General features: G+C 28.9%; 2 protein-coding genes across 2 annotated transcripts; one reads left to right on the top strand and one right to left on the bottom strand.

Moving 5' to 3' along the window:
- Positions 1–1,040: 1,040 nt before the first annotated feature.
- LOC113372389 (U1 small nuclear ribonucleoprotein 70 kDa-like) lies at positions 1,041–7,725 on the top strand. Its single transcript, XM_026612711.1, has 9 exons — positions 1,041–1,328; positions 1,391–1,573; positions 1,663–1,725; positions 2,026–2,107; positions 3,207–3,308; positions 3,419–3,604; positions 6,805–6,979; positions 7,065–7,264; positions 7,550–7,725. The coding sequence occupies exons 1-9, from the start codon at positions 1,185–1,187 to the stop codon at positions 7,708–7,710; spliced, it is 1,296 nt and encodes a 431-aa protein (XP_026468496.1). The 5' UTR covers positions 1,041–1,184; the 3' UTR covers positions 7,711–7,725.
- Positions 7,726–11,820: 4,095 nt separating this feature from the next.
- On the bottom strand, positions 11,821–24,729 carry LOC113372387 (hexokinase type 2-like). Its single transcript, XM_026612709.1, has 9 exons — positions 24,432–24,729; positions 16,200–16,362; positions 15,947–16,131; positions 15,673–15,846; positions 14,238–14,337; positions 12,928–13,117; positions 12,496–12,701; positions 12,173–12,399; positions 11,821–11,935 (listed from the first exon to the last, which is right to left on the bottom strand). The coding sequence occupies exons 1-9, from the start codon at positions 24,450–24,452 to the stop codon at positions 11,861–11,863; spliced, it is 1,341 nt and encodes a 446-aa protein (XP_026468494.1). The 5' UTR covers positions 24,453–24,729; the 3' UTR covers positions 11,821–11,860.
- Positions 24,730–26,006: the final 1,277 nt, after the last annotated feature.

The following is a 26,006-nucleotide window of genomic DNA, read 5'->3' as shown; positions in this document are numbered from 1 at the left end:
TAAATTTCATTTTTCTATATTGTATAAATAATTATATATTATTATTATATAATATTTATTATGTATCAATTTTGTTTTCTCATGAAGTAGTGAACTTCTTGAACTTATTTGAACTAGTTCAATTATGGTTTGTTAAATTACTTATTAAATAAGAGAGTATGTTATAACTATATAAAATATTTGAGAATTGTTATTGATATTAATATGTATATAAAATTTAACAGAATTTATTGTAAAGAATATTAATTAAATATAAACAGAATATAAATGCCTCTGTATTGAACTATTGTGAGATCTGTTTTATATAAAAACGATTTACTTTTCAATTTGTTAATATTCAAATATAGTTTAAAAATGGGTTCATTATTCAAAACACCCGAACAAACTTTTGTACCTGTAAATATCAAACCAAGCTATCTATTATTGTACCGGAAATAAACATTTACCTGAGTAAAATAAAAGATTCACTATTTGTTGTCACATCGCAGTGCCTAATTCAGATAATTTTTCAATACACAGTTTGAAACTACCTTATGTCAAACTCTCAAAGTTTATTTGGGGAGTTAAAAGTTCTACATAATTCTGCGCTAATATACAAATAGGTTTATAATTTTCAAACAAAATTAACTTTTTTTATTTCACTCAAAAGTTTTTACCCAAAAAATACTAGGAATCAACCCATGAAAGTAACAAGAGAATATAGAATATGTTTTAATAGAAATATTTTAAAATAACAAAATATAATTTATATAATATAATGTTACTGTAATTATCTGGTGATCAAAACTTACTGTAAGTTAATTTAAAATAAACGATTAGATTTTAAATTAAATTTGATCAAGTTGTATTGAGCGCCATCCCACGGTGCGTGTATACACCAGATGTCAATGACATGTATCTATGTATCCACTCTTCTTTTATCTATGTGTGTATCTATGGTAATAAATGGTTCTAAACTCCACTTGTGCCAACCGTAACAATACCAACTTTATAAGCAAAACATAATGGCGATTTGTCTTTACTAGCTTGATTTATTCTGAAAAACATCATTGTGTTTTGTGATTTTGACAGAGAAGTTTATTTCTCGGAAATTGTGGAGAGTAGAATGTGTTACGTTATATAGCTGTGCGATAAGATACTTTTTTATTAATTATTTTATATTAAATAGTGTTTCAAGTAAAATTATGACGCAGTTTTTACCCGCTAATTTATTAGCTCTTTTTGCTCCTCGGGAGCCTATTAAACATTTACCTCCGGCTTGTAAGTTACCTCATGAAAAGAAGAATAAGGGCTATGTTGGGATAGCACAATTCGTTAAAGAATTTGAGGTATGTGAAATATACTACTCCTTCATTTTTAGTGCATACTGATTCAATTTTTTCCCATGTAGGATCCAAAAGAGACTCCACCTCCCACTCGTGTTGAAACCAAAGAAGAGAGATTGGAAAGGAGAAGACGTGAAAGGGCTGAGCAAGTTGCCTATAAGTTAGAACAGGAGATAGCTGTCTGGGATCCAACATCCTCGGAAAGTGCTACAGTAGATCCATTCAAAACATTATTCGTAGCTAGAATTGTAAGTGAATATTATTTGTTCATTATAACATAATTACAATAAGGATTTTCTTTAATGAATTAATGATACAAGCATATATTTCTTCACAGAATTATGATACTACAGAATCCAAATTGAGAAGAGAGTTTGAAGGTTATGGACCTATTAAAAAGGTATATTTACTCAACTTCCAAATTTTATTTAGATTATTATATTGATTTTTAATTAAGAATTGTTTTTATTTAATTAAAGAAAACATTTGCTTGCATGTTTTTTATGCAACTAATATGATTGATCACTTCGTAAAGGTTATCTAAATATTTAGTGTTTCTTTTTTCTTTTAACATTGAAGTGATGTTTTAAATGATAATTATTACTGAATTGAAGAGCTTATTTTCATATTGCACAAAATTTCATATTATGCTTTGTTTTTTTGCTATAATAAATTATTTAATAATATTTTGTGCTTTCAGATCGTTGTCATTCACAATGCAATCAACGGTAAACCCCGTGGTTATTCATTTATTGAATATGAACATGAGAGAGACATGCACTGTAAGTACCAATTTAAGTAGTGCTTTGGTCTTTTTAGAAAGACTTTAAAAATAAATTACAGTGCATAGGTTACAAAAGCTTTTTGATTTTGAAATGGCCAAATTTAATATTTTATAGCCAGCAAAGAATGTAATTAATCTATAATTTTTTAGTGGTTTCTCAAAAATATCTCGTATAATTAGCCCTTGATGTTATTCTGTCAATGTGATTCGATATTAATGCGATTTTTCTGTTTTTGGTACAGAATTTGGTGTTTGACAATACACACTGCCGCTTTTGTCACTATATTGCTGGCTATTAATAGGTTTGTATGTGTGGTAAGAAAGCCCTGCATACAAAAAATATGTATTCTATTTATTTGGAGTGTCCAGAGGATTCTTTCAATTTTGTGGGGCAGGTTAATAAACATTAGTTTATTAGAATAATGTTTTTTACAAATATTGTTCTAATGTTTTCGATTTATTCAATATTTATTATTCTAACATTAATACATTCAGTAAGCAATATTCCCATTATTTTGCAATACCATCATACTTTACATTTACTATATGTAGCAATACTTTAGTAATATGATTGCGCGTATGGTTCAAATCCAAAACGGTAAAGTAGTTTTAAAAGCGCACCAGGTAATAAACATGTTATCGCAAATGGACACGTCTAGTGTAGCTCCATCCAAGAAATCTCTACTTTCATCTAGTTTGATTCAATTTTTAAATCCATATCTCGTAAGTAACATTTTTTATTGGTAGGTATTGCATTTATTATTATATACTGAAACTGCACATATAATGTATTTTTATTTTTTTGTGAAAAATACATCAGTACTCCATATTTTAATAAAAAATGCGGTTTTAAAAAATTTTATTTCAATTTTTGATTATCAGTCATGGGCATTGGGTATCTTCTACTATATTTATCGTGGACTTGAATTTTTCCAAAATTATTCTTCTCAGTTGAGTATCTGGAAACAATGGCAGCTATTTTGTAGGTGTTTTTTCTTTTGCTAAAATTATTTTTTACAGGACTTCAAACTACTATCATGGGTTTGTACAAAGCTTTTGAGCTCTTTCACTTTTTAATACATTTTCTAAAATTTCAGCTGCTTACAAACATGCAGATGGTAAAAAAATTGATGGAAGAAGGGTATTAGTCGATGTGGAAAGAGCAAGGACTGTGAAGGGTTGGTTGCCAAGAAGATTAGGTAAGTTAATTAATAAATCACTTGTAAATTTTATAAATAGTGATTTGTTTTTCAATTGGACTCAACACAATTCTATATTTTTTTAATGAATTGAATGATTTTGAAATCAGGTGGTGGACTTGGTGGAACAAGACGTGGTGGTCCAGAAGTAAACATCAAACACTCTGGTCGAGAGGACAATGAACGAGAGAGAGAGCGATATCGCTTGGAAAGAGAAAGAGAAGAGAGAGGCGACATCAGAAGAGACAGAGATAGAGGAGATAGGGATCGGGAACGAGAGAGAGACAGGGGTCTTGGTAGGTCTACTATAAGTCATATTTTCAATAGTTTTATAAATGTGTTGCCTAACAATTTTACACATTTTACTTTGCTAGAATTAAAATTGATGCTGACCATATTGGAAATTGAAGTCTTTTAAACGGTATAACATAACCATAACCATAACATAACCCTGGTACTTTGTGTTGGATTAAATTAGTTTAATTGTTTATTATTTAAGATATTCAAAATTGCATCTTAAACTTCTCCTAATCGATATCGTGAGAACCGAATTGTATGTATTCATCTTTACTTTCCCAATTGTTGTTATAAAGTTATTTTTTTACGAATTTTAAAAATATTGTGGAAAGATTAGTAAAATATACAAAGAAATTATATATTAACTACTTGGTTTGGTATTTAGCCTTGAGGCAAATTACATGAACTTCCCGATATGTGTAAATAATCGACTTGATCAAAAAAATGTGTAAATAATATACTTCATCAATCCTACTTTAAAAAAAAAACGATAATAATTTTAGCAAAGTTTGACGAATTTTTAAAATTAAACTACTTGTTGTAAGGCCGTAGCATTACAGTAAGTTCTATAAGACCATGATGTATATCGCCAAAAAAAGTTCCATGAAAATCGGCTTCAATTTTTTTTTCAACAGTTCATTACAAGAAAACGGCTCGGTAGATTTTCACCTAAAATTAATCAGCATCATTCCCAACTAATATCTTTCGAACAGTTTTTGATTTTTAAAATCGGTTCGGTAGGATGAGCTTAAATGTGGACGAAAATTTAACACTTTTTTTTCAACATTCAATTACAAGAAAACGGCTCGGTAGATTTTCACCTAAAATTAATCAGCATCATTCCCAACTAATATCTTTCGAACAGTTTTTGATTTTTTAAAATCGGTTCGGTAGGATGGGCGTAAATGTGGACGAAAATTTAACACTTTTTTTCAACAGTTAATTGCAAGAAAACGGCTCGGTAGATTTTCACCTAAAACTAATCAGCACCATTCCCAACTAATATCTTTCGAACAGTTTTTGATTTTTTAAAATCGGTTCGGTAGGATGGGCGTAAATGTGGACGAAAATTTAACACTTTTTTTCAACAGTTAATTGCAAGAAAACGGCTCGGTAGATTTTCACCTAAAACTAATCAGCACCATTCTCAACTAATATCTTTCGAACAGTTTTTGATTTTTTAAAATCGGTTCGGTAGGATGGGCGTAAATGTGGACGAAAATTTAACACTTTTTTTCAACAGTTAATTGCAAGAAAACGGCTCGGTAGATTTTTACCTAAAACTAATCAGCACCATTCCCAACTAATATCTTTCGAACAGTTTTTGATTTTTTAAAATCGGTTCGGCAGGATGGGCGTAAATGTGGACGAAAAGTTTAACACTTTTTTCCAAATTACAAAGAAACGGTTCGGCCGATCGTCGCACAAAACTGAGAAACGATAATCCTCATCGAGTTACATCAAATGCTTTTTAAATATCTGAAATCGGTTCAGGCGTTTTTGAGAAAACGTCGATGAAAATTCTAATTTTGACAAATGCCAAAAAGACCATACTGATTTTTGCAAACTTTGACGAATTTTTAAAGCTGAACCAGTTGTCGTAGGGCCGTAATATTTTAGTATGACCTAGAAAACTATGGTATCTATCGTCAAAAAAATAATCATAAAAATCGTCGAATTTTTTTTTTTTAAAACTTTATTACAAGAAAACGGCCCGGCCGATCTTTACCAAAAACTAATCAGCACGATTCCCAACCAATATCTATCGAACGGTTTTTGAATTTTCAGAATCGATTCAGAATTGCGGGCTAAAACGTGGACGAAAAATTTTTCACTTTTCTGCAATTTACAAAGAAACGGCCCGGCCGATCGCCGCACAAAACTCAGAGACGATAGTCCTCATCGAGATACATCAAATGGCTTTTAAATTTTTGAAATCGGTCCAGCCGTTTTGGAGAAAACGTCGATTTACGGCAAAAAATCTGTTCACACACACACACACACACACACATACACACACACACACACACACACACACACACATACTTTTTCCAAATTTGGTCTCATTCGATTCAGAATGGCTCGAAACGTCGAGAAAACATAAAATTAGCGATTCGGATTTTTTGATGAAAACATAAACTTCTCCTTCGGGAAGTTAAAAAAAAACTATATTGATAATTTATTATCCGAATCTTGTGTTGGCACCCCCCAAGGCGTGCGCTCGTATTTTTCGCATGAATCGCATTAAACGTAGGACCGGCCCTGATTAATATTCGATTTCATATTTTAAGTGAATTAATCTTTTTATATGTGTATCATTCAATCTGCCATACATATATTGTCTCTTATATTATTTTAATTTCTGGCACATCTCATCTGCTTTTTGGCATAATCATAAATTTATTATACATATTCTAATATCTTATATTTCGTTTAAGTTCATAAGTAAATTGAAATTTTTGGCAGATGATTTCTACATATCATTATTTTCATTTGTTTTCAATGCAAACAATGACATGTAGTTATTTGCAATTTTTTCTATTTATTTCTACAATATTGCACATACATCCCAGTACTTTATAATCACATACATCCTAGCAAATTTCCTTAACAAAAGATTTATCAAAATACGAACAATCATTTAGGAGTGTACAGTGAGTGCTTTATATAATAGCAATAAAGCTCAAATTGTTTCTACGTTTTAGTTAGAAAACGTTTGTATATAAAAAAGAAAAGGGCTGTTTTTAGGGTTTTCCCGGCAATTATTCAATTTTTTCTTGCCGGAAGAACCATCCTTGGACTTCAATGAACATGTTAAAAAAAGAATTGGCCAAATTGGTCGCGGCGTTGTTGAGTTATGCGCTTACCAACACATTTTGCGATTCATTTTTATATATAAGATATTAATTTGGCTTTTATCATCCTTTATACTGAGCTTTGATCAATTTTAAAATATAGTGATACAGTAGCTCATATAATTCCAGTTAGAGTAATAACTACTTGACTATCATATAATGAAATGCAATTAATAATTTGCATTACTAATCAATATTGCAGTTTGGTCAATCTTAGTCAATATTGTCTGTTATTTTAGATAGTTCTAAATGTAATATTTTGTAGATTTTTTATATATATATATATATTTAAAAAGCAAACAAATTCCATTTCTAGATTGTAAACCGTATTCTTTTAACCTCAGGTGCTGCTGGTGGCCTGGGCTCATTTGATCGCGATCGACGTAGATCGCGCAGCCGAGACCGTCCGAAACGACGCAGCCGCAGCAGAAGCCGCGATAGGTCTGATCGTAAACGCAGACCAAGGAGCAAAGAGGCTGATGACACGGATGTGGAAAGAGTCCGAGATAGAGAGAGAAGGTGGAATATTGATTTATTTATTTATATAAGCCACTACAAATCTTGCATTTTCAATGAATTTGATTTGATGTATTTTTATTTGCAGAGATAAAGAACGTGACCGATCTGACAGAGATCGCAAAAGGAGACGCAGCAGGAGCCGTGATCGAGAAGGGCGCGAGAAAGACCGGTCAGACCGCAAGCGTGATAAAAGGGATCGCGAACGAGCTGAACGTAAAGAGCGCAAAGTTCGAGTCGGTGACTTTGGTGATGTTGAAGTTAAAGTCAAGGATGAACCTCTTGATGGTAATTAGCATATTTATTTCATTTTACTGACAAAAACTATTTATTTCGCCTATTACACAACTTCTATTGCAATATTTTTGATTACTTTTATCACAACATTATAATCACTGCCAATGGAATATTATAATGTTCACAATATTGCCACATGAAAATATGAAGCCTCAGGGCCAACAGTCTTGTAGGCTTGACTGTATGGTAGTATGCGCTTCGTACATTGACTTACATTGGGATTAGTTTTATAATAATAATGATCGAAATTATAAACTTAAGTTTTTATTTTTACAGATTATCCTGATTATACACAGTACACCACAACTTACAATGAAAATGCTGTAAAATATGAAGATGAAAATGAAGAAAAATATAAAATTCCAGAAAATAATGGCAATAGTACCAGTGGATACACACAAGAAGAGGGAGAATATGATGAATCAAATGACTATTAAATTAATATTGAATTTGCTCTTTGTTGGATTAATTTCTGACGTTTTATAATATAGTTATAGCAATAATTGACAAATCTTAAAATCTTCATTTGTAAATAATTTTTTTTAAATATTTAAATAATTACAGTTTTTAGTAACCATTAAATTTAATATAATTTACATTATCTGATAAATGTATTATGGAATAAAATAATTTTAAATTATCTAAATTTTTTCCACCAAAATTCCTATTCTTTCCTATTCTTGTCTTCATTTATTAATTTTCAGAAACAAACTTGATGTTTTAATGCCATAATAACAATAAAAGTTTCTCAGAGTTTTCTAAATGTCAGGTAAGTGATAACATATTTATGAATATTATTAATATAAAATAATTAACATATTTCTATTTACAGATAATGTAGGTAAAAAATCAGTTATCAAACATTGTTTGAACATATTTATAGTTTTCCATAATAAAACTATGACATCGAGTTGCAACCGGACTTTCTTTACAAAAATAACTAATCAGACTATGCCACGTACTAAGGTGATTTATAAAATATGTATGTGTTATATTTTAGTACATAATTGTTAAAAATTCTAAAACATAAATGATGATTTAAAGGCGAATATGAATTTGCAGCGTTGTAGTTTTAACTTGGTTGAGTATTTTTAAAAATATTCCTAAGTTAAAACTCCGCCGGCATATCTGTTTCTATATTATTTCTGATCTCAAATATATTAAGTGTTCACTAGACATATATTAAATAATTTTTTTAAACTATTATTTTTATTTATTTGATATAATTTATAATCTATATATATGATTTTTATTTCTAGATAACATTTTTACCTAGCAAGTTTGTGCTAAGTTATTGAATACTTTCTAAACCTTATCACACCACAATCTAGGATCTGCTTTATATATTCATAATTAAGGTAATTTACACATATTGCAATTTATTGGATTAAAAATATTTATTATAACCTTATTTTCAAAATTATGGAATAACATTTGAAATAAATGATGACTTAAAGGCGAATATGAAAGTGCTGCGTTGTAGCTTTAACTTGGTTGAGTATTTTTAAAAATATTTCTAAGTTAAAACTCCGGTGGCATATCTGTTTCTATATTATTTCTGATCTCAAATATATTAAGTGTTTACTAGAAATATATTAAATAAATTTTTTATACTATTATTTTTATTTATTTGATATAATTTATAATCTATATATATGATTTTTATTTCTAGATAACATTTTTACCTAGCAAGTTTGTGCTAAGTTATTGAATACTTTCTAAACCTTATCACACCACAATCTAGGATCTGCTTTATATATTCATAATTAAGGTAATTTACACATATTGCAATTTATTGGATTAAAAATATTTATTATAACCTTATTTTCAAAATTATGGAATAACATTTGAAATAAATGATGACTTAAAGGCGAATATGAAAGTGCTGCGTTGTAGCTTTAACTTGGTTGAGTATTTTTAAAAATATTTCTAAGTTAAAACTCCGGTGGCATATCTGTTTCTATATTATTTCTGATCTCAAATATATTAAGTGTTTACTAGAAATATATTAAATAAATTTTTTATACTATTATTTTTATTTATTTGATATAATTTATAATCTATATATATGATTTTTATTTTCAGATAACATTTTTACCTAGCAAGTTTGTGATAAGTTATTGAATACTTTCTAAGCCTTATCACACCACAATCTAGGATCTGCTTTATATATTCATAATTAAGGTAATTTACACATATTGCAATTTATTGGATTAAAAATATTTATTATAACCTTATTTTCAAAATTATGGAATAACATTTGAAATAAATGATGACTTAAAGGCGAATATGAAAGTGCTGCGTTGTAGCTTTAACTTGGTTGAGTATTTTTAAAAATATTCCTAAGTTAAAACTCCGGTGGCATATCTGTTTCTATATTATTTCTGATCTCAAATATATTAAGTGTTTACTAGAAATATATTAAGTAAATTTTTTATACTATTATTTTTATTTATTTGATATAATTTATAATCTATATATATGATTTTTATTTTCAGATAACATTTTTACCTAGCAAGTTTGTGATAAGTTATTGAATACTTTCTAAGCCTTATCACACCACAATCTAGGATCTGCTTTATATATTCATAATTAAGGTAATTTACACATATTGCAATTTATTGGATTAAAAATATTTATTATAACCTTATTTTCAAATTTATGGAATAACATTTGAAATAAATGATGACTTAAAGGCGAATATGAAAGTGCTGCGTTGTAGCTTTAACTTGGTTGAGTATTTTCAAGAATATTCCTATGTTAAAACTCCGCTGGCATATTTGTTTCTATATTATTTCTGATCTCAAAACTTATATGTATATTAATAATTAACCTAATCTAAATTACGCACATTGTTTAAAATTTATCCTTTTTTTTTTCTTTGCTTTATATAGTTTATAATCTGTATCTTTAATTTTTTATTTGCAGGTAATAATATTGTACTAGAATATTCAATGTTGCTGACTTAAGAAGTTATTGAATGAAAAAGAATATATTCTGGAGATAGTTGAGGTAATTGATGCACATCTTTCAGTTTATTGAATTAATAAATATTTTCATCATGAATTGAATTTTTAATAATATTTAATTATGACACAAGATGAAATAACTTATAATATATACTAAATAATATATATTATTAGAATTATATAATTATTTTTAATTCTTGCTATAAATGTTAACATCTTTGGATTGCTGTGTTAATATAGTCTTCTTAATTGCATTTTGACTATTTTCTGCCATTATAACGGATTCTTGGAGGTAAGCTTCCATGAGGCTTGTTCTTAAACGACTCAAAGTGGGTATACCCTTACCTCGGGTCGAATATTGTGAAGGTGGACTCGGGTTATTCGTGGTCAAACTTGATTGTTTCATTTCCATGCCTTGATTTGCAGAATTTTAACTTATTTTCACTGCCAAATTCGATTGATACACTCAATCTGATTATAAGAGGAAAGAAATTGTATGTAGTTTTAGAACATATTAATCATTGTGGTCTATTTAATGAACGTATACTCACTTTCAGATCTAATTTTTCTTTTTTTTTTCACCTTGTATTTTAAATTGAAACCTATGGCAAAATAAAACAAGTGGAAAATGACACTGATGAAAAGTGTTTTTTTTTTTTTTTTTTCAATGTTATAACAACATCTAGAAACATCTAATTTTTTTTTTGTTTTTAAACCAGGCGCAACTTTCCAATGATGATTTTCATTTATATTTGTTGTAATAAATAAATCATCACAAATGATCTTTTTTAATATGCGTGAACATAAAAAACAGTTATTGGGGAGAATATTAAAGACCAATGTTCAACTATATAGCTACAAAATATGTAGCTTTGAGTTGTCTTTATTGCTTCGCTTTTGGTGCCTTGTAAAATTTATTTCAATATTGTCATTTTGCAAATTTCTTTATTCTATTTTAATTTTTTCAATTTTTATTGAATTATGTTTGATTTTTTCATAATATATTTTTCAACCTATGTATTATATATGTAGAAATAATTTAAGTTCTTCTAAATAAATTTATTTCATTAAATTTAAAGTTCCTTATAGATATTCTCAACTTTGTTTTTGAGTAGATACTATTTGCTGCTAAATTAAATAGTGATGACACTTTCCTCATAAATCAAATTTCGAAATCTACAGATAAAAAAAAAATAATTCATGTCTAGACATTGATCTTTATAATTTCATAATTAATAATATAATTGTAGTGAGATGAACAGAATTATGAGGTTCAAATGCAAATGTAAATAAAACTCATTCTTCAATTTTATGAAAAATGTAATAGATATATCATATATAACATTTGTATATTTTCTATAAGTAAAATTAAATATGTACAAATGCATATAAATAACATTTTAGCTTTTTGTTTGCTATCGAGTATAAAAAATTTATAAACAAATTTTGCCATCACAAATGCATATATATATATATATATATATATATATATATATATATATATATATATATATATATTGAGGAATGTTTCTATAAATGCTGATATTTATAAAATCAACCATGTTGCATATTCAAATCCCTCATCATAATTTCTATTTGACTTAAACTTAATTTTTTGTTATGTTCTCGAAGCAACCGCTGCAACCAATGCAGCCCCCCGGCCACTTCCATCCTGTGACAGCATTAGATCAAACTGTTGAAAATATGAAACTTATGATATTTCAATACATTTTAGGAATTAGGGGTAAGTTGAAGCCACTTTTATTAACTTTCTAGTTTATGATAATTTTAAAATAAAAGAGGAAATTTTTAACTTAATAATTTGGTTAAACAATTCCCTTGGTAATTGTCAATATTCTTGATCCATTTGTTATAATTATTTTCTAAGTCTAAATCATTAAAAATTATAAACATGATGCATTGTCTTTACCTGGATCCCTTCTGGTAACAATTCACCAATCTTGTTCGTCATAAGATCCCTAAAATGCGGATGGTACCTATAAACACCGCCATCTATGCCCACAATGACGTTTGTTTCACCTGTTCTGCAAATAAGGGTTGATACAGCCGCCGAGACCAAATCGGCTGCTCTTCGGGATACCAATTCACAAATTTCTCGCACGCATTTACAATCCTCATTGGTTGCAAAAGATAGACCTTAAAAGAAGCATAATTTTCATTTCATTGGAAAATAGATTATCATCATCATCAATCATACTGCAATTCAACATATAAATTGAAATAATATTGTACCTAATTCATCCAAAATTTCCCTGCAATTGGCATATTGGCCTGGACCATCTGCTTCTATCTCCGAAACATATTTTGTAAAAAAATTGCCCCTTTTCATAAGCATACTGGATAATTTGCCATCAAATAAAAGACCTTCTTTAGCAAATCTTACAATGGCTAATCTTGCTAGTTCACCCATGTACATGCCTGAGATCATTTTTTCAAATCTGGGAAAAACAATTATAGTTAAATAAAATAAATTCTAAGAATGACGATGGATTAGAAAAACAGCTGAACCGATTTTAAAAATTTAAAAGAAATAAAACTCGGTAAAACGTTGATTGCTTTCTTGTTGATTGTTTCTTGTTGATTTAGTTTCTAGAAAGTATTTGCAAATCTTTATTTGCTTAGAGGAAACACTTATTACTAAAGGTTTTAATCAATTTTCCTTACAATTGTTTGCCAGGGTTGATGGAATGCTCATCGACGTCAATGTCGTATTGCGACCTGACATCATCTAGGACGCCGTTGTCTCCAAATGCGCCCCATTCAGTATTTATTAGAACTCTATCGCCGCTTGAGTCGCCTTCAAACAATTCGGCTTTGCTTAAATTTTCTACATAACAGGCGTTGGTACCAGTACCTAAATGTAAGTAAATTATGAAAAATATGTTTTTTTGAAATGTATATCCAAGTTGCATGCGTTGAGGTAAAAACCATTATATAAACTTTAGATTTTCTTTGAGATTTAAGATGTTGAAGCATATTTTTAAATGTTTATGTATATCCAACTTATAACTCGTACATAAATTTTTCATTTCCAAATTTCTGAACTAAGCCTCCCTTTTCCTAAAAATGATGTAATTTTTGCTTTTATAAATATTCTTCCTTCTTCAAGAACTTCGTATTATTAACCCTTTCCACTCGCGAATTCCGAGATGTATATATATATATATGAATTTGAAAGACTGATTATAAATGAAAAATTAAATCTCTTTGGGAAAAAGAGGATTTCATAAAAATAGAATCATAAATTATAATAGCTATAGAAAAACTTAAACTATATAATGCTATAGAAAAACTTAAACTATGTAATAATATATATAACAAATGTATTCTGATTGGATAATAGATATTAATTTGGAAATATAAAAAAACAACACTCTTTTTTGCACTAATTTATTAAATAATAATTTTCACAAACGTTTCGAGACTAGGTTTGTCTCATCATCAGTGTGTTATAATTTAAAATTTAAAATATGGAAATATAAATTAGCATTTTGTGTTATCCATTACAAGTCCCTCGATTCACAGGACACCGACGACCGTTGGTGTGGCAGAGGACAGTGTATCGAGCGACTTGTAATGGATAACACAAAATGCTAATTTAGATTTCCATATTTTAAATTTTAAATTATAACACACTGATGATGAGTCAAACCTAGTCTCGAAACGTTTGTGAAAATTATTGTTTAATAAGTTAGTGCAAAAAAGAGTGCTGTTTGTTCATATTTCCAAATTAATATAAATATATATATATATATATATATATATATATATATATATAAATGACATGCATTGAACCCATTATGTGACGTATGACCACAACATGATATGTTTAATTATGTTGCTCTCCCCCTCATCTAGAGTTAGTATTATAGAATTGGTTTTAAAAAAGGAAGCCTATGATTTATGTTTTATTGACAAGTAATAACTATTCTAGATGAGAGGGAAGGCTAAATGATAATTTGCTTTGGACGTACCGACAATGAGCCCAATTCTGCAATTGGTATTTTTCCAAGCGCACGACATCAGTGTTCCGGTCGTGTCGTTCAGAATGGCACACACATCGATTTTAATGTCCTAATGTAAAAGTAACAACTTTTCAATATTCTTAATATTCGGAAGCATTTCGACATTAATTGAATCAAATAAACATAATAATATCTATCGCTCAATGTAAGGATTTAGCAACGCGCAAATGAGTTAAACTAACATTGTTTAATTAATAAAAATAAAAACGTTGGCTTTTTATTTGTATCAAAAATGATTTAGTGATTTTTTAGTGGTGGATTATTATATTTCTAATCAAATGAACCCATGCAAAGGACTCTCTTGCTTTTATTATAGAAGTAATTTAAGTTTTTTAAATATGATTTGAATAATTAAACGCCGATGCAAATTGAATGCTTAAGCCACATTATGTTATGTTCTCTTCACATAATTGATAAAAGATAGCGTTAACAGATGATTAATGCAAGATAGTGTAAGCCCCGACGTGCCGTTTTAGATTACATAAAAACTAAGATAATCAAGTTGTATCCGGCACGATTCTCAACTTTGTTCGATCCTTGTTTCTGATTCATACAGAGACTACCATCAAGGAATTATCCAATTTCGATAACCTCATCACCTTTGTTTTGTCTATGTTGATTTTCATGTCATATTTAAGTCTTGCTGTAACAGACCATTTTCATATTTCGGAATAATTACTTTGTCGCACCATAAAAGCATTGTTTCTTGAATGATTTTTTAAATAGTTACTTTTCTTATATGATTTAATTCTTTGTAAATCAACACTGTGTTAATATTCCCCTTGTTAGAAAACAAAATTATGCCACTGGCAAATATAAAAAGTATTTGACTTCAATCGCCATCAATCTCTTCTTGATCTTTTATCAAATATGCAAAGATATTTATCGAACCATAGCATGCGAATAGTGGCCAAAAACGATGTTAATGAAATCTTAAAGTATTTAGTTTGATTTAATGATTTCTTCAAACTTCTTACCGATGATCAAACCGACCCTACAATTCTTATTTCGGTGCGCGCATGACATTAATGTTCCCGTAGAATCGTTTAAAATTGCCACCACACGAATGTTTGATATCTGAAATTTTTTAATAACGTTTAATTATCTATATATTTCAAGACGAATTACTATAGATTGTGGAAATAAGACTGCCGTTAATACGAATGGCATTTGATAACATCGTTTTAGACTTTTTTCTAATTTGAATAATCTATTCTCCACGGAGATCAATCTTGAGTAATTATGACTCAAATCGAAATAACCGCATAAGAAATCACTTATAAAAATTATTTTGTTAGATTAATAAGTCAGCAACCTTTCTCACATTATTCAAAAATTAAATTTTCGTTACTACATTTATCAATCATATCAACAGTATTCTTACCCCGCGTCTCTTTATAGCCTCTTTGAGAAGGGTAACTACATCTTGCCCTACAACTCCTGAACAATTGAAACCTTTCGTCCATCTAACCAATAAGCCTTTAGTCAAACTGATTTGTTTTAATGGGAAACTAAATGTGAAACCGAGAGGTAGTGTCTCTTCTTCAACTTTGTGCTCCTGCAATTTAGATATTAATAGTATTTCAACATACACAATTTTCACTTAACTCAGATTAAGTTGATATGTTTTCAGAAAGTATATAATTCTTTCTACCAACCTTAATAAATTTGGCTAAACAATCAGCTATGTGATCAAATAGCTGATCTCCTGATCCCGTCATTATTGATTCTGAAATTGCATAGATTTTGGACGCCATTTGAAATTCACGGTTTTCTCCCAAGGTTATCAGAAGCACTCGGAAATTGGTACCACCTAAATCTAAAGCCAGAAATTTGCCTCTCTCTGAAAGTCAAAAGATTGTTAATAAAGCAAAACCCATTTGTAGAATTTAGGTGAAAGTTTATGTTTACCTTCGCCGTTTGGCAAGTTCTGGACGTAAGTGATGAAGCATTTCACGATTGCCGAGTCATGATGTTTTCGAGAGAGACCTTTCTGAATTTCGGTGTCTAATCGAACCATTATTTCTTTAAGTTTTTCATTTGATAGGACGAGCTCGTTACATCGCTCCCTAATCTGCAAATAAAAACAAACAGATATAAAGACTTCGATTACAGAATGAATGAATTATAATTCATTCTATAATCGAAGGCTTCTATAAATTCTATAGAATGGGCTCAAAGAAATGTGATATTAGAAAAAAATATAGAACATCAAAAGGACACTCATGTCATCAACAAGCATGCCTGTTGCATGCTGCCTTATTAGAAGTAATAACAAAAACTATGAGGATGTAGTCAAGTGAAATCATTGGATTAATTTTCAATTGAAATCCATTATTTTGGAATCAATTAGCGATTGTGTGCAGGATGTAATTAATATTAAGTAAATGTGATATCTATTTGTTTGTGAACAGTTATCTCATTTCTTGGTAAGAGTATATGATTGTGTACATAAATACCGCTTATGTCGAGTTTGTACATGATGATTTCTGGAAAACTGTCTGCGATTTTATAAAATACTACAGTAAACATTATATCAGGCAATTGATTAGCAGATACTATGTTTATTTGAAATAAAATATATATATATATATATATATATATATAAAATATCGTATTATAGTTCTTAAAATTTGTATGTGCACTCTTTGGTGTACAACGTCTCTAGAAATTACGTCAAGATCTATAATAATAAGAGGTGTTTTTTTATATATGGTCATTACCTCGTAAACATATTAGTTATAATTACAAATTCTTCAAAAATTGAATGAAATTTGATGTCATTAACCAATAACATTACAATAAGGTGATTTGTTATTTACGTAAATTTTGTTATATGAATCACATTTTTTTCAAATTAGTACAATAAATTACACTAAAGTAATAACAAGTTTTAAAAAAAAGTGGTTCTTAAAGACTTAATTAAAGCAAATGATTCACATTTATTTAGTTAAAAGCCTTTCTGTTCTACATAACGACTAAAATTAACAATTTCATCTTTTTTCGTCTGTGTGCCTCTTAATTGCTTTAGAGCCAAATTACATCTAATGACACAATGACCTATATACAATTCGATGAAGAAAGGTGTATATCCAATGACATACTAATTTATTTTTAAATACCATCGATTAATATGTATATATAGCACGAAAATAATATCTTACACGATCATATAAGACCTTTTTTTTTTAAATGGTCCAAGTAATTTAGTTACGAGAACGCTTGTTTGAAGGTCGCGTCAGTTCGATTAGATCGATATTGGCAAAACTCGAGTTGCACACGAGGTCATGGAATAATAAATGTAATCGCGTATCATTGGCACAGATCTAGTTTTAACAATAACAATAATATGTTATTTTAAAACATCATTATTATGTTCTACTGGCCAATGTTCAAAATTGGCCAAGTAATTTTAGTCTTTACTGGATAATGAGATCAAAGACCTAAGTACTAAGAAACAAGCAATAGTGATCAGGAAAAACAGTAATGAGTGGTAATGAAGTCTTTCAATTAAAGAAAGTTTTACAATGGATTATTATTATCTATTATATTTTTGGAATTAATTTTACACTATATTTATCTATACTTTCAAGTGGAACTCGATGTCACCATAACCATCAACATAAAAGACAGATTTAGCATGTGTCAGTTAGCATAATTTATATTCTAAATCATCAGTATTTATCTCCATGATCACGGTTTTTCCGATAATTGTAATACAATACCAATGCACATGCAATGACTAAGATCAGTATTTTTGAATTACAAATATAATTTATAATACGTAAAATAATTAATGCAATTGTTTTGTCATAACAAGCAAAAAGTTTTTTGAATCATTCAAATCGGATGCTTAGTTCTGAAAACTGTAATTTTTTGTACATTGAGCTCTGTATCTTCAAAATGGCTGGATCTGCCTTTGCCAAAACTAATCAGCACATCTCTCTATCAATAGGAATTGAATGCTTTTTGAACCATTCAAATCGGTTGATCCGTGCGCCCAAAAAACATGAACGAAAAAACGGGGAAATACAAAACACATACACCCACATCCATTTTTTCTGAGGTATGCCAAAATGTTCAGAAACCCTGAAACGTGAAGATATGCAAAAATTTTCATTTTCGATTTTCGGCCCATTATTATATTTTTCATAATAATCAAGTATTAATTGATGTTGCATTTATAATGTTTCAATAGTTTAAGGGTATTAGAACCTATTAAAAGTAAAATTTGAATTAATCAAATTATTTTATTTATTTCATATATCTAATTTTAAGATTAATATTTTTTTTCAGGTTTATCGTTAATACCTAATTTATGCGGATGTTAAATATTTATTAACAAGAGTAAAAAGGTTGCCGAACGCTGCCTGACGTGACGGACACGAAACGATTCATACAAATCCGAGCTTAAAAGTCACTTTTACTTTCAACGCAAATTTTCGGTATGTGGGCATTTAACTGTCTTATTTCATAACTGTTTATAATTTTCATTAGATTATTAATGAAAAACTTGCACTTTTCGTATTTCGCGGATCCATTAAGTTTTAGAATAGACAGTCCTGTCACGTACATTTTCCTATATATGTATTTGCAAGTATGAATGTATTATGTATGTATGTATGTATGTATGCATTTATATATATATATATATATATATATATATATATAATTCATAATGCCGTGCACATGGCGTGAGACGAGCCCCCAAAACGTAGCGCTCTGCAATTGGTCCATTTGTGCTTTAGACTTCGCGTAGACGGAAAATCGATTATTTGTATACTACGAAACTACGTGACGTAGCGCACGTGCTATGCCCCTCAAATGAAGTTCGATTTTTCATAAAAAATACGCAAAAAATTAAATTCGCAGAACTGTAAGTCATATAATCACTGTACAACATACAGTAAAATCCCGTTTTAGACGATTTTCTGGGACTGGGACAAAAAAGTTTCTTAGGCGGGTATTATGCGGGATAAGGGCAATATGTTTCAAAATTCAAGGACCGGCGTAAAGTGGCGTATTATGCGAGAAATCATATGAAGCATAATGGTCTTAACGAGGATCCACTGTACATTATAACTTCCTTACTTGTGCATGTGATGTCAGAAGTAAATAAGTTGATTTTTTTTCCTAAATTATTTTCAATGTTTTATTTTTAACTTCCCGTAGGGTAAGTTATCGTAATCGTCTAAAAATCGAAATTGAAAATTTTTATATTTCTCGACGTTTTGAAGGTTTCTGAACGTTTTGGCATACCTCAGAAAAAATGGATGTGTGTGTATGTATGTATGTATGTAAGGATACAATTATTCGTCCACGTTTTCGGTCGCACGGATCAACCGATTTGAATGGTCCAAAAAACATTCGATTCCTATTGATAGGGAGATGTGCTGATTAGTTTTTGGCAAAGGCAGGTCCAGCCGTTACGGAGATACGGAGCAAAGAGTGCAGAAAATAAAAATCGAGTTTTTGAGTGAACGGAGCATCCGATTTGAATGAACTAAAAAACATTCAATTAGTAATGATTGGGAGAAGTGATTATTAGTTTTTGGCAATGGCAGGCCCAGTCATTTCAAAGATACAGAGCTAAATGTGCAAAAAATGGCAGTTTTTGAAAGAACTAAGCGTCCAATTTAAATGAATCAAAGAACTTTCAGCTTGTTTTAACAAAATAATTGATTTTGGAAAATAAATTTTGTATCATTTTTTTTTTTAGTTTTTTTTTGTATATAGAAAATAATTCAGATTTTATTTTAATTTTGACTATAGTTCTAATATACCTACTTTAAATAAATAATTTCAACTTTGCAATTCAGTTTATATAATTCTTATAAATATTAGACAATGTTAGAATTTTTATAATAATCTATTTGAAAACAATCAGTATTCCTCGAACATTTCGTTACGGTGCGGGAAGTTCCAGCAATTTGCCTTAAGGCACGATGCCATACACCCCACTAGTTTTTTATACATAATATTATAATTATTCACGAATGATAACAAAATCAATTGATAGTGACCAGTGAGTGCATTCATCATTATTAGCAAATACTTTAAAAATCTAAAACTAATTAATATTTTCATAGAACATTAGGTTATCTCTAAAATTTTGGCAAAGCTCGTGCTCTGCGAAGAGTTTAAAATTTTAATCATTTGTGAAAATTTATGAAATGCTTACGATTTCGTTGAAAAAAAGTGAAATGTTTACGATAATAAGAGCGATAATTAGTGAATTAAACTCTTAGTGAGGATATGGCTTTTATTATTAGAGAAAATTTATACTTATTCAAGATAAAGTGAAATCCACTTAAAAATAATTATCAAATCAATTGAATGTCCATACTTCACTACTGTCATGTGATTAACGATTAAAAAACTCATCAAAATCAAAACTTTCATAAATATCTAGTCGGGCATCAAGTTTGCAGACCTGCCTCTGCGTCCACTATCTTTATTATTTTCATTACAATTGATAACTTATCATATATAACGAATAAGCAATATTTGCTTATGATAAATATTATATAAATAACTATTTTTCTAACTCCGTATATTATAAATATTAATTATGATAAAACTGAGGGAAAATGTGTGTTTGATAAATAAATTTTCTACTAATTGATTAACATAATATTCTGTGTATAATTCCGCATTTGTCATTTGATCTGTATGATGTAATTTTCTAATCTTTTTCCATAAAACAATATAGATAAGAAGGTGAGTTCGTAGATACATGTACCAAGAAATCTGCAATTCGTCAAAGATAAGCATATTATCACAATTTTTCGCAAAAAATGAACATTGAACTTCCACTAAAACAATAACGTACTTGAGTTTTATCAACGTATGATAAGTGATTGTACAACTTGTGCGTCAATTGGATGCATTAGATAAAATAAAAGTCTTAGGGATTATAAAGTATTATATAATATAAATCGTATATTATAATTATGCGCAATTCTTTATCTTTGTCGAATGGAAATATATGCCAAATATTGGCTTTTCACGAATCTTTAAAAATGTATCGTTTAAATGTCGATTCATTATACTATTAAGCATAAAAATTCCCCAAGCAATCATGAACGAATTCATTATACGTCATATTGAATAATCTGGAATCAAATTATTATTTTGCACTAAAAATGAGGTTTTTCTTTCTAATGACGTTATATCTATTTTCTGTTATAACCATATATTTTAATTATTCGCAGCTAATTAAAGGACATTTTCTCTAGAAATCATATTGTGGATTAAATAACGGATTTCGCTACGCTTGATATACCTGAGCTGGGAATTTAATCTGGAACCCTGGTGAGTTTATGTAAAATCTGTTTAAAAGAGCAAGTAGTTAGAACATTTGAAAAATTTGGAAATCATATCAAGATGTAATTTACCATAGCATATCTATTTCACTGATACCTCTATTAACAAATTTGTTTATACTCATCTAAACAACTTTATAACAAATAAATATAAGATAAGGTTAGAAACGTGGATATAGCAAAGCAATACCTAGTCCCGCATTCGACTACAACCTCGACCAGCTCGATATTAGGCAGCAGTACTATTTCCATTGGAGGTTATAGATCTCAAATGTAATCTCAAGCAAATTTTACCTTTCGTGGGCATTGCAGCAACATATATATGCCAACACTATTAGATATATGCACATTAAAAACACAGAGTGGTTAGCCGCTGGGTTGCTATTTCGTGAAAAATACAATGTGCGCAATAGCAAACACGTGGTTCTGGTCGCTATTAAAATTTATATAAAAATGAATGTACTAACATTAAAAAAAACTTGTTTTTTTATTTATTATCGGCAGTATTCATTCCGTAACGATTTGATTACAATCGCGAACATAAACTTATCAATACACTTCTTAATACTTTACAGTTTTATCAATAGGTCAAAGTTTAACAAGATCGCAATCATGCAGAACTTTGCGTCTATTACGTTTGTTGTTTTTTTTTTATTATCGCCCAAACAATTACGTCTTTGAGTTTAATGTGTAGAAATATTGAGGCTAGGAATTCATCATTTCTTTTAAATATAATATGATATAATATAATATAAATATAATTTCAATAACAAATCGAACATCGTTTATCTAATCTGGCAAGGTTTGGTATGAAAATAATAAAATGAAGCTTAAAAGTTTCTTTTATGTTTCATATTAAAGACTTATGTTACGTTACTAAGAGTTACGTTATTAAGAGTACGTTACTACGTTATTAAGAGTTTCCGATTATTTTCAGAAAATTCGTACTGTTCTGAAACCAGTCATTATAATAAGAATTTATATAGACTCGAAATTTTGTTTTGCTGTTTTTTATACAAACGTTAGTACAACGTTTTCAAAATTTTCATCAATATTAAAAAAAAATCTAGTTTGATTTGTGATAATACTATTAGTTTATAATATACTTGACACATTTTGTCTAAAGGTGATATCACCAACTAAGGAGCTATAGAAAAAAAGTAGTATTCATTGGATTAATTAAAAGTATATGATTTTTTTAACAGAGACCAGAACTACCTGTTCTATAAGCTGTAAGGGCAATCTGGTGGTCAACAGCTGTTTTTATGTTCATCTAATAGGGTAAGCATAAAGGTGCTGTAGCAATTTCTCAGAAATTGCCTTACCCATTTACACTTGAAATCATATTGTGAAAATTTGATATTAGACTGCTTGATATTCAGCTGGCGAAGTTCTAGATGTATAAAACATATGTGTAACATATTAAGACGACCAAACATTCACTTTTAATTATTAACTTCCCGTAGGGTAGTTATAGTAATGGGCCGAAAATCGAAAATGAAAATGTTTGCATTTCTCGACGTTTTGAAGTTTTCTGAACATCTTGGCATACCTCAGAAAAAATGGATGTGTGTGTGTGCGTGTGTGTTTTGTATGTCCGCAGTTTTTTGTCCACGTTTTCGGGCGCACGGATCAACCGATTTGAATGGTTTAAAAAACATTCGATTCCTATTAGATAGAGAGATGTGCTGATTAGTTTTTGGCAAAGGCAGGTCCAGCCGTTACGGAGATATGGAGCAAAGAATGCAGAAAATAGAAATACAGTTTTTGAGAGAAAACATTCAGTTTTTGGCAAAGATAGGCCCAGCGGTTTCGGAGATACAGAGCTAAATGTTAAAAAATGGCAGTTTTTGAGAGAACTAAACGTCCGATTTAAATGATTCAAAGAACTTTCTGCTTATTTCAACAAAATAATTGCTTTTGGAAAAAAAAAATTTGTTTCTAATTTTTTTTTTCAAAAAATATTTTTGTAATTTTGGATTAAAAATTTAAAAATTGCCCAGACTAAGCACAGTCTAAGCGCCACTCTGGTACAAATGCTTACCCAAGTGCGTTGTGAAAATTAGGCAACTATTTTTTTTTTTTTTTTTGAAATTGAATTCGAAATGAAATGACGATTGTTAATATTCTGGAGATAAATTGATTTATGATTTACATTTGATTTGCTCAGATATAACAAGATAGCAAAAATAATGAAAGTTACAGTATTTGTAATAATATATTTGAAAACGTTTAAAATTTCTCGAATATTTCATTACGGTACGAGAAGTTCCAGCAATTTGACTTAAGGCACGATGCCATGCACCCCACTAGTAAAATAATAAATATATAATATTAATCATAGTATTATATACAATATTTAATGAGTAATTCATTTCAAACTGAAATTTCCTCAAAAATCAAAGATCTATATTTTTTATATATTATTGAAATGTTTTTTTGCCTATATTGTTATTACCTGATAATCATTACATAGGTTTTTTGTTATAAATTGTGTTTACAGTAATAAATTTAAAAAAAATTGTTTAATATGAATTTGTTTATAAATAAAATTACGGATATTATATATATATATATATAATATATATATATATATATATATATATATATATAGATAATATTTTAGACTATATATGACCTTGATAAAAAAAAATATTCATATAATGTAAAGAATACTTACACGCATAATGCAATACAATATATATATATATATATATATATATATATATATATATATATATTCATATTCATGTGATATGAATGCCATACTTTATTTATTTAATCATTTATAAATAAATAAATGCGAAACTGTACTCACTATATTGCTGGCCATTCTCATGTTTGCAGTTTCCACTAACACACAACTCTATTATATAAAATCAATCACAATATATCTATATTTTTCTATTTAACAAAAATTACACATTTATCTGGTTATTTTCATCTATCCACAATATTGTAAATATATTTAAGAAATATTTTGCTAGAAAACCTAACCTCACTTCCATGCACACTCGTGTCGTATTGTAGTATACTTATTTACCACGATAACTTCTAATAAACTTCAGGTATAAAATTGGTATTATTATGTTATATATAACGGTTTAAACTGGTATGTTATTTTAACTATATAAGTTATTTAACGCGTATAGAAAGCCGTTCTTACTACGTCGAATACATTCGGCGAATGAAACTGAACAAGTTAGCGTTCTCTACAATATGATAAAGATCAGGTGGGGCTTTGTCTGTGTATTTATATACGCTTCGCTTGCCTATATATGCTTTAACTGGGGCGCATAACAATTTTAATGATTCGCAATCAAATTTTTTAATTATATATTTTTTTATCACTGAAACTTTCCTTACCGTAACTTATTTTTTTTAAATTACATTTAGAATTTTATATTTTTTTAAAAACTTTATAGAAATTAGATTTTTGAAAATTTTGAAATTTTTTATTTATATGAAAAAGACTTATATGAAAAATTGGACTGTTTCTTTTGAAAATTTGATTTTTCATAAATTTTTCAAAAAAATCAAAATCAAAATTAAAATTAAAAAAATCTAATTTTTTATAACGTCCAATTTTTTTAAAATTTCAAGAAAAATCAAATTTTCAAAAAAAAATCAAAATAAAAAAAATCTAAGCAATTGCGCTTAAGTTGCAGCACATCCGCGCAGCCGCGTTGCAGTCTAACGGTTAAACCAACAATTTCCAAAATGCATAGCTGGTTGATTTTGACATGTTTTACGATAAAATGTTGTTCGCCGACTTCCTCCTGGTGCTTTTCTGTCAGAACAGACAATACAATCCCTTTTTCTTTCACTCGCATTTAGAATATGCCACTGATTAGTCAGTATATTTGGTCATTTTTTGCTGCCATAATGGTTTATTTTTTCTATTATATTGTCTAATAATTCATTTATAAAATATAAAGTAAAATAATCTATTGGATGTCTTATATTGCTTGATATTTGTAGTCGGGGTGTTTGTTAATGTATGTCAAACTCGATTATTGAAGGAGAATCGGCACATTTGCTAATGTCTTCCTGCTCTTCATTTATTTTGTCGAACTTCTTCTTTTTGTTGGTTGGATAATATCATCATCACATTCATCACTATCATTGGCGCGAATAGTAATTTCGTAAAATTTGTCTGTATGAATGTCTATTTGAAACTCATCTTCACTACTGCTTAACTCACAAAATTCACCAGTCGTTTTGCCATATTTAAAAGCTCTCGGTCGTTTTAAATATTTAAAAAAAGGCCATATAGCAAAGAAAAAGGCTAAAAATACTACTAAAATGACTTAAAATTATTTTCAAAATACAATACTGTTTTTTGCTATATGTGATTTATTCAACTTTTCGATGCAAACTGAGTCATTGTTTC

Source organism: Ctenocephalides felis, unplaced genomic scaffold (assembly GCF_003426905.1).
Source record: "Ctenocephalides felis isolate EL2017-DRISC unplaced genomic scaffold, ASM342690v1 CF-g0.4_SCAFFOLD_01604, whole genome shotgun sequence".
NCBI lineage: Eukaryota > Metazoa > Arthropoda > Insecta > Siphonaptera > Pulicidae > Ctenocephalides > Ctenocephalides felis.
This window is presented reverse-complemented; position numbering and strand designations above follow the sequence as displayed.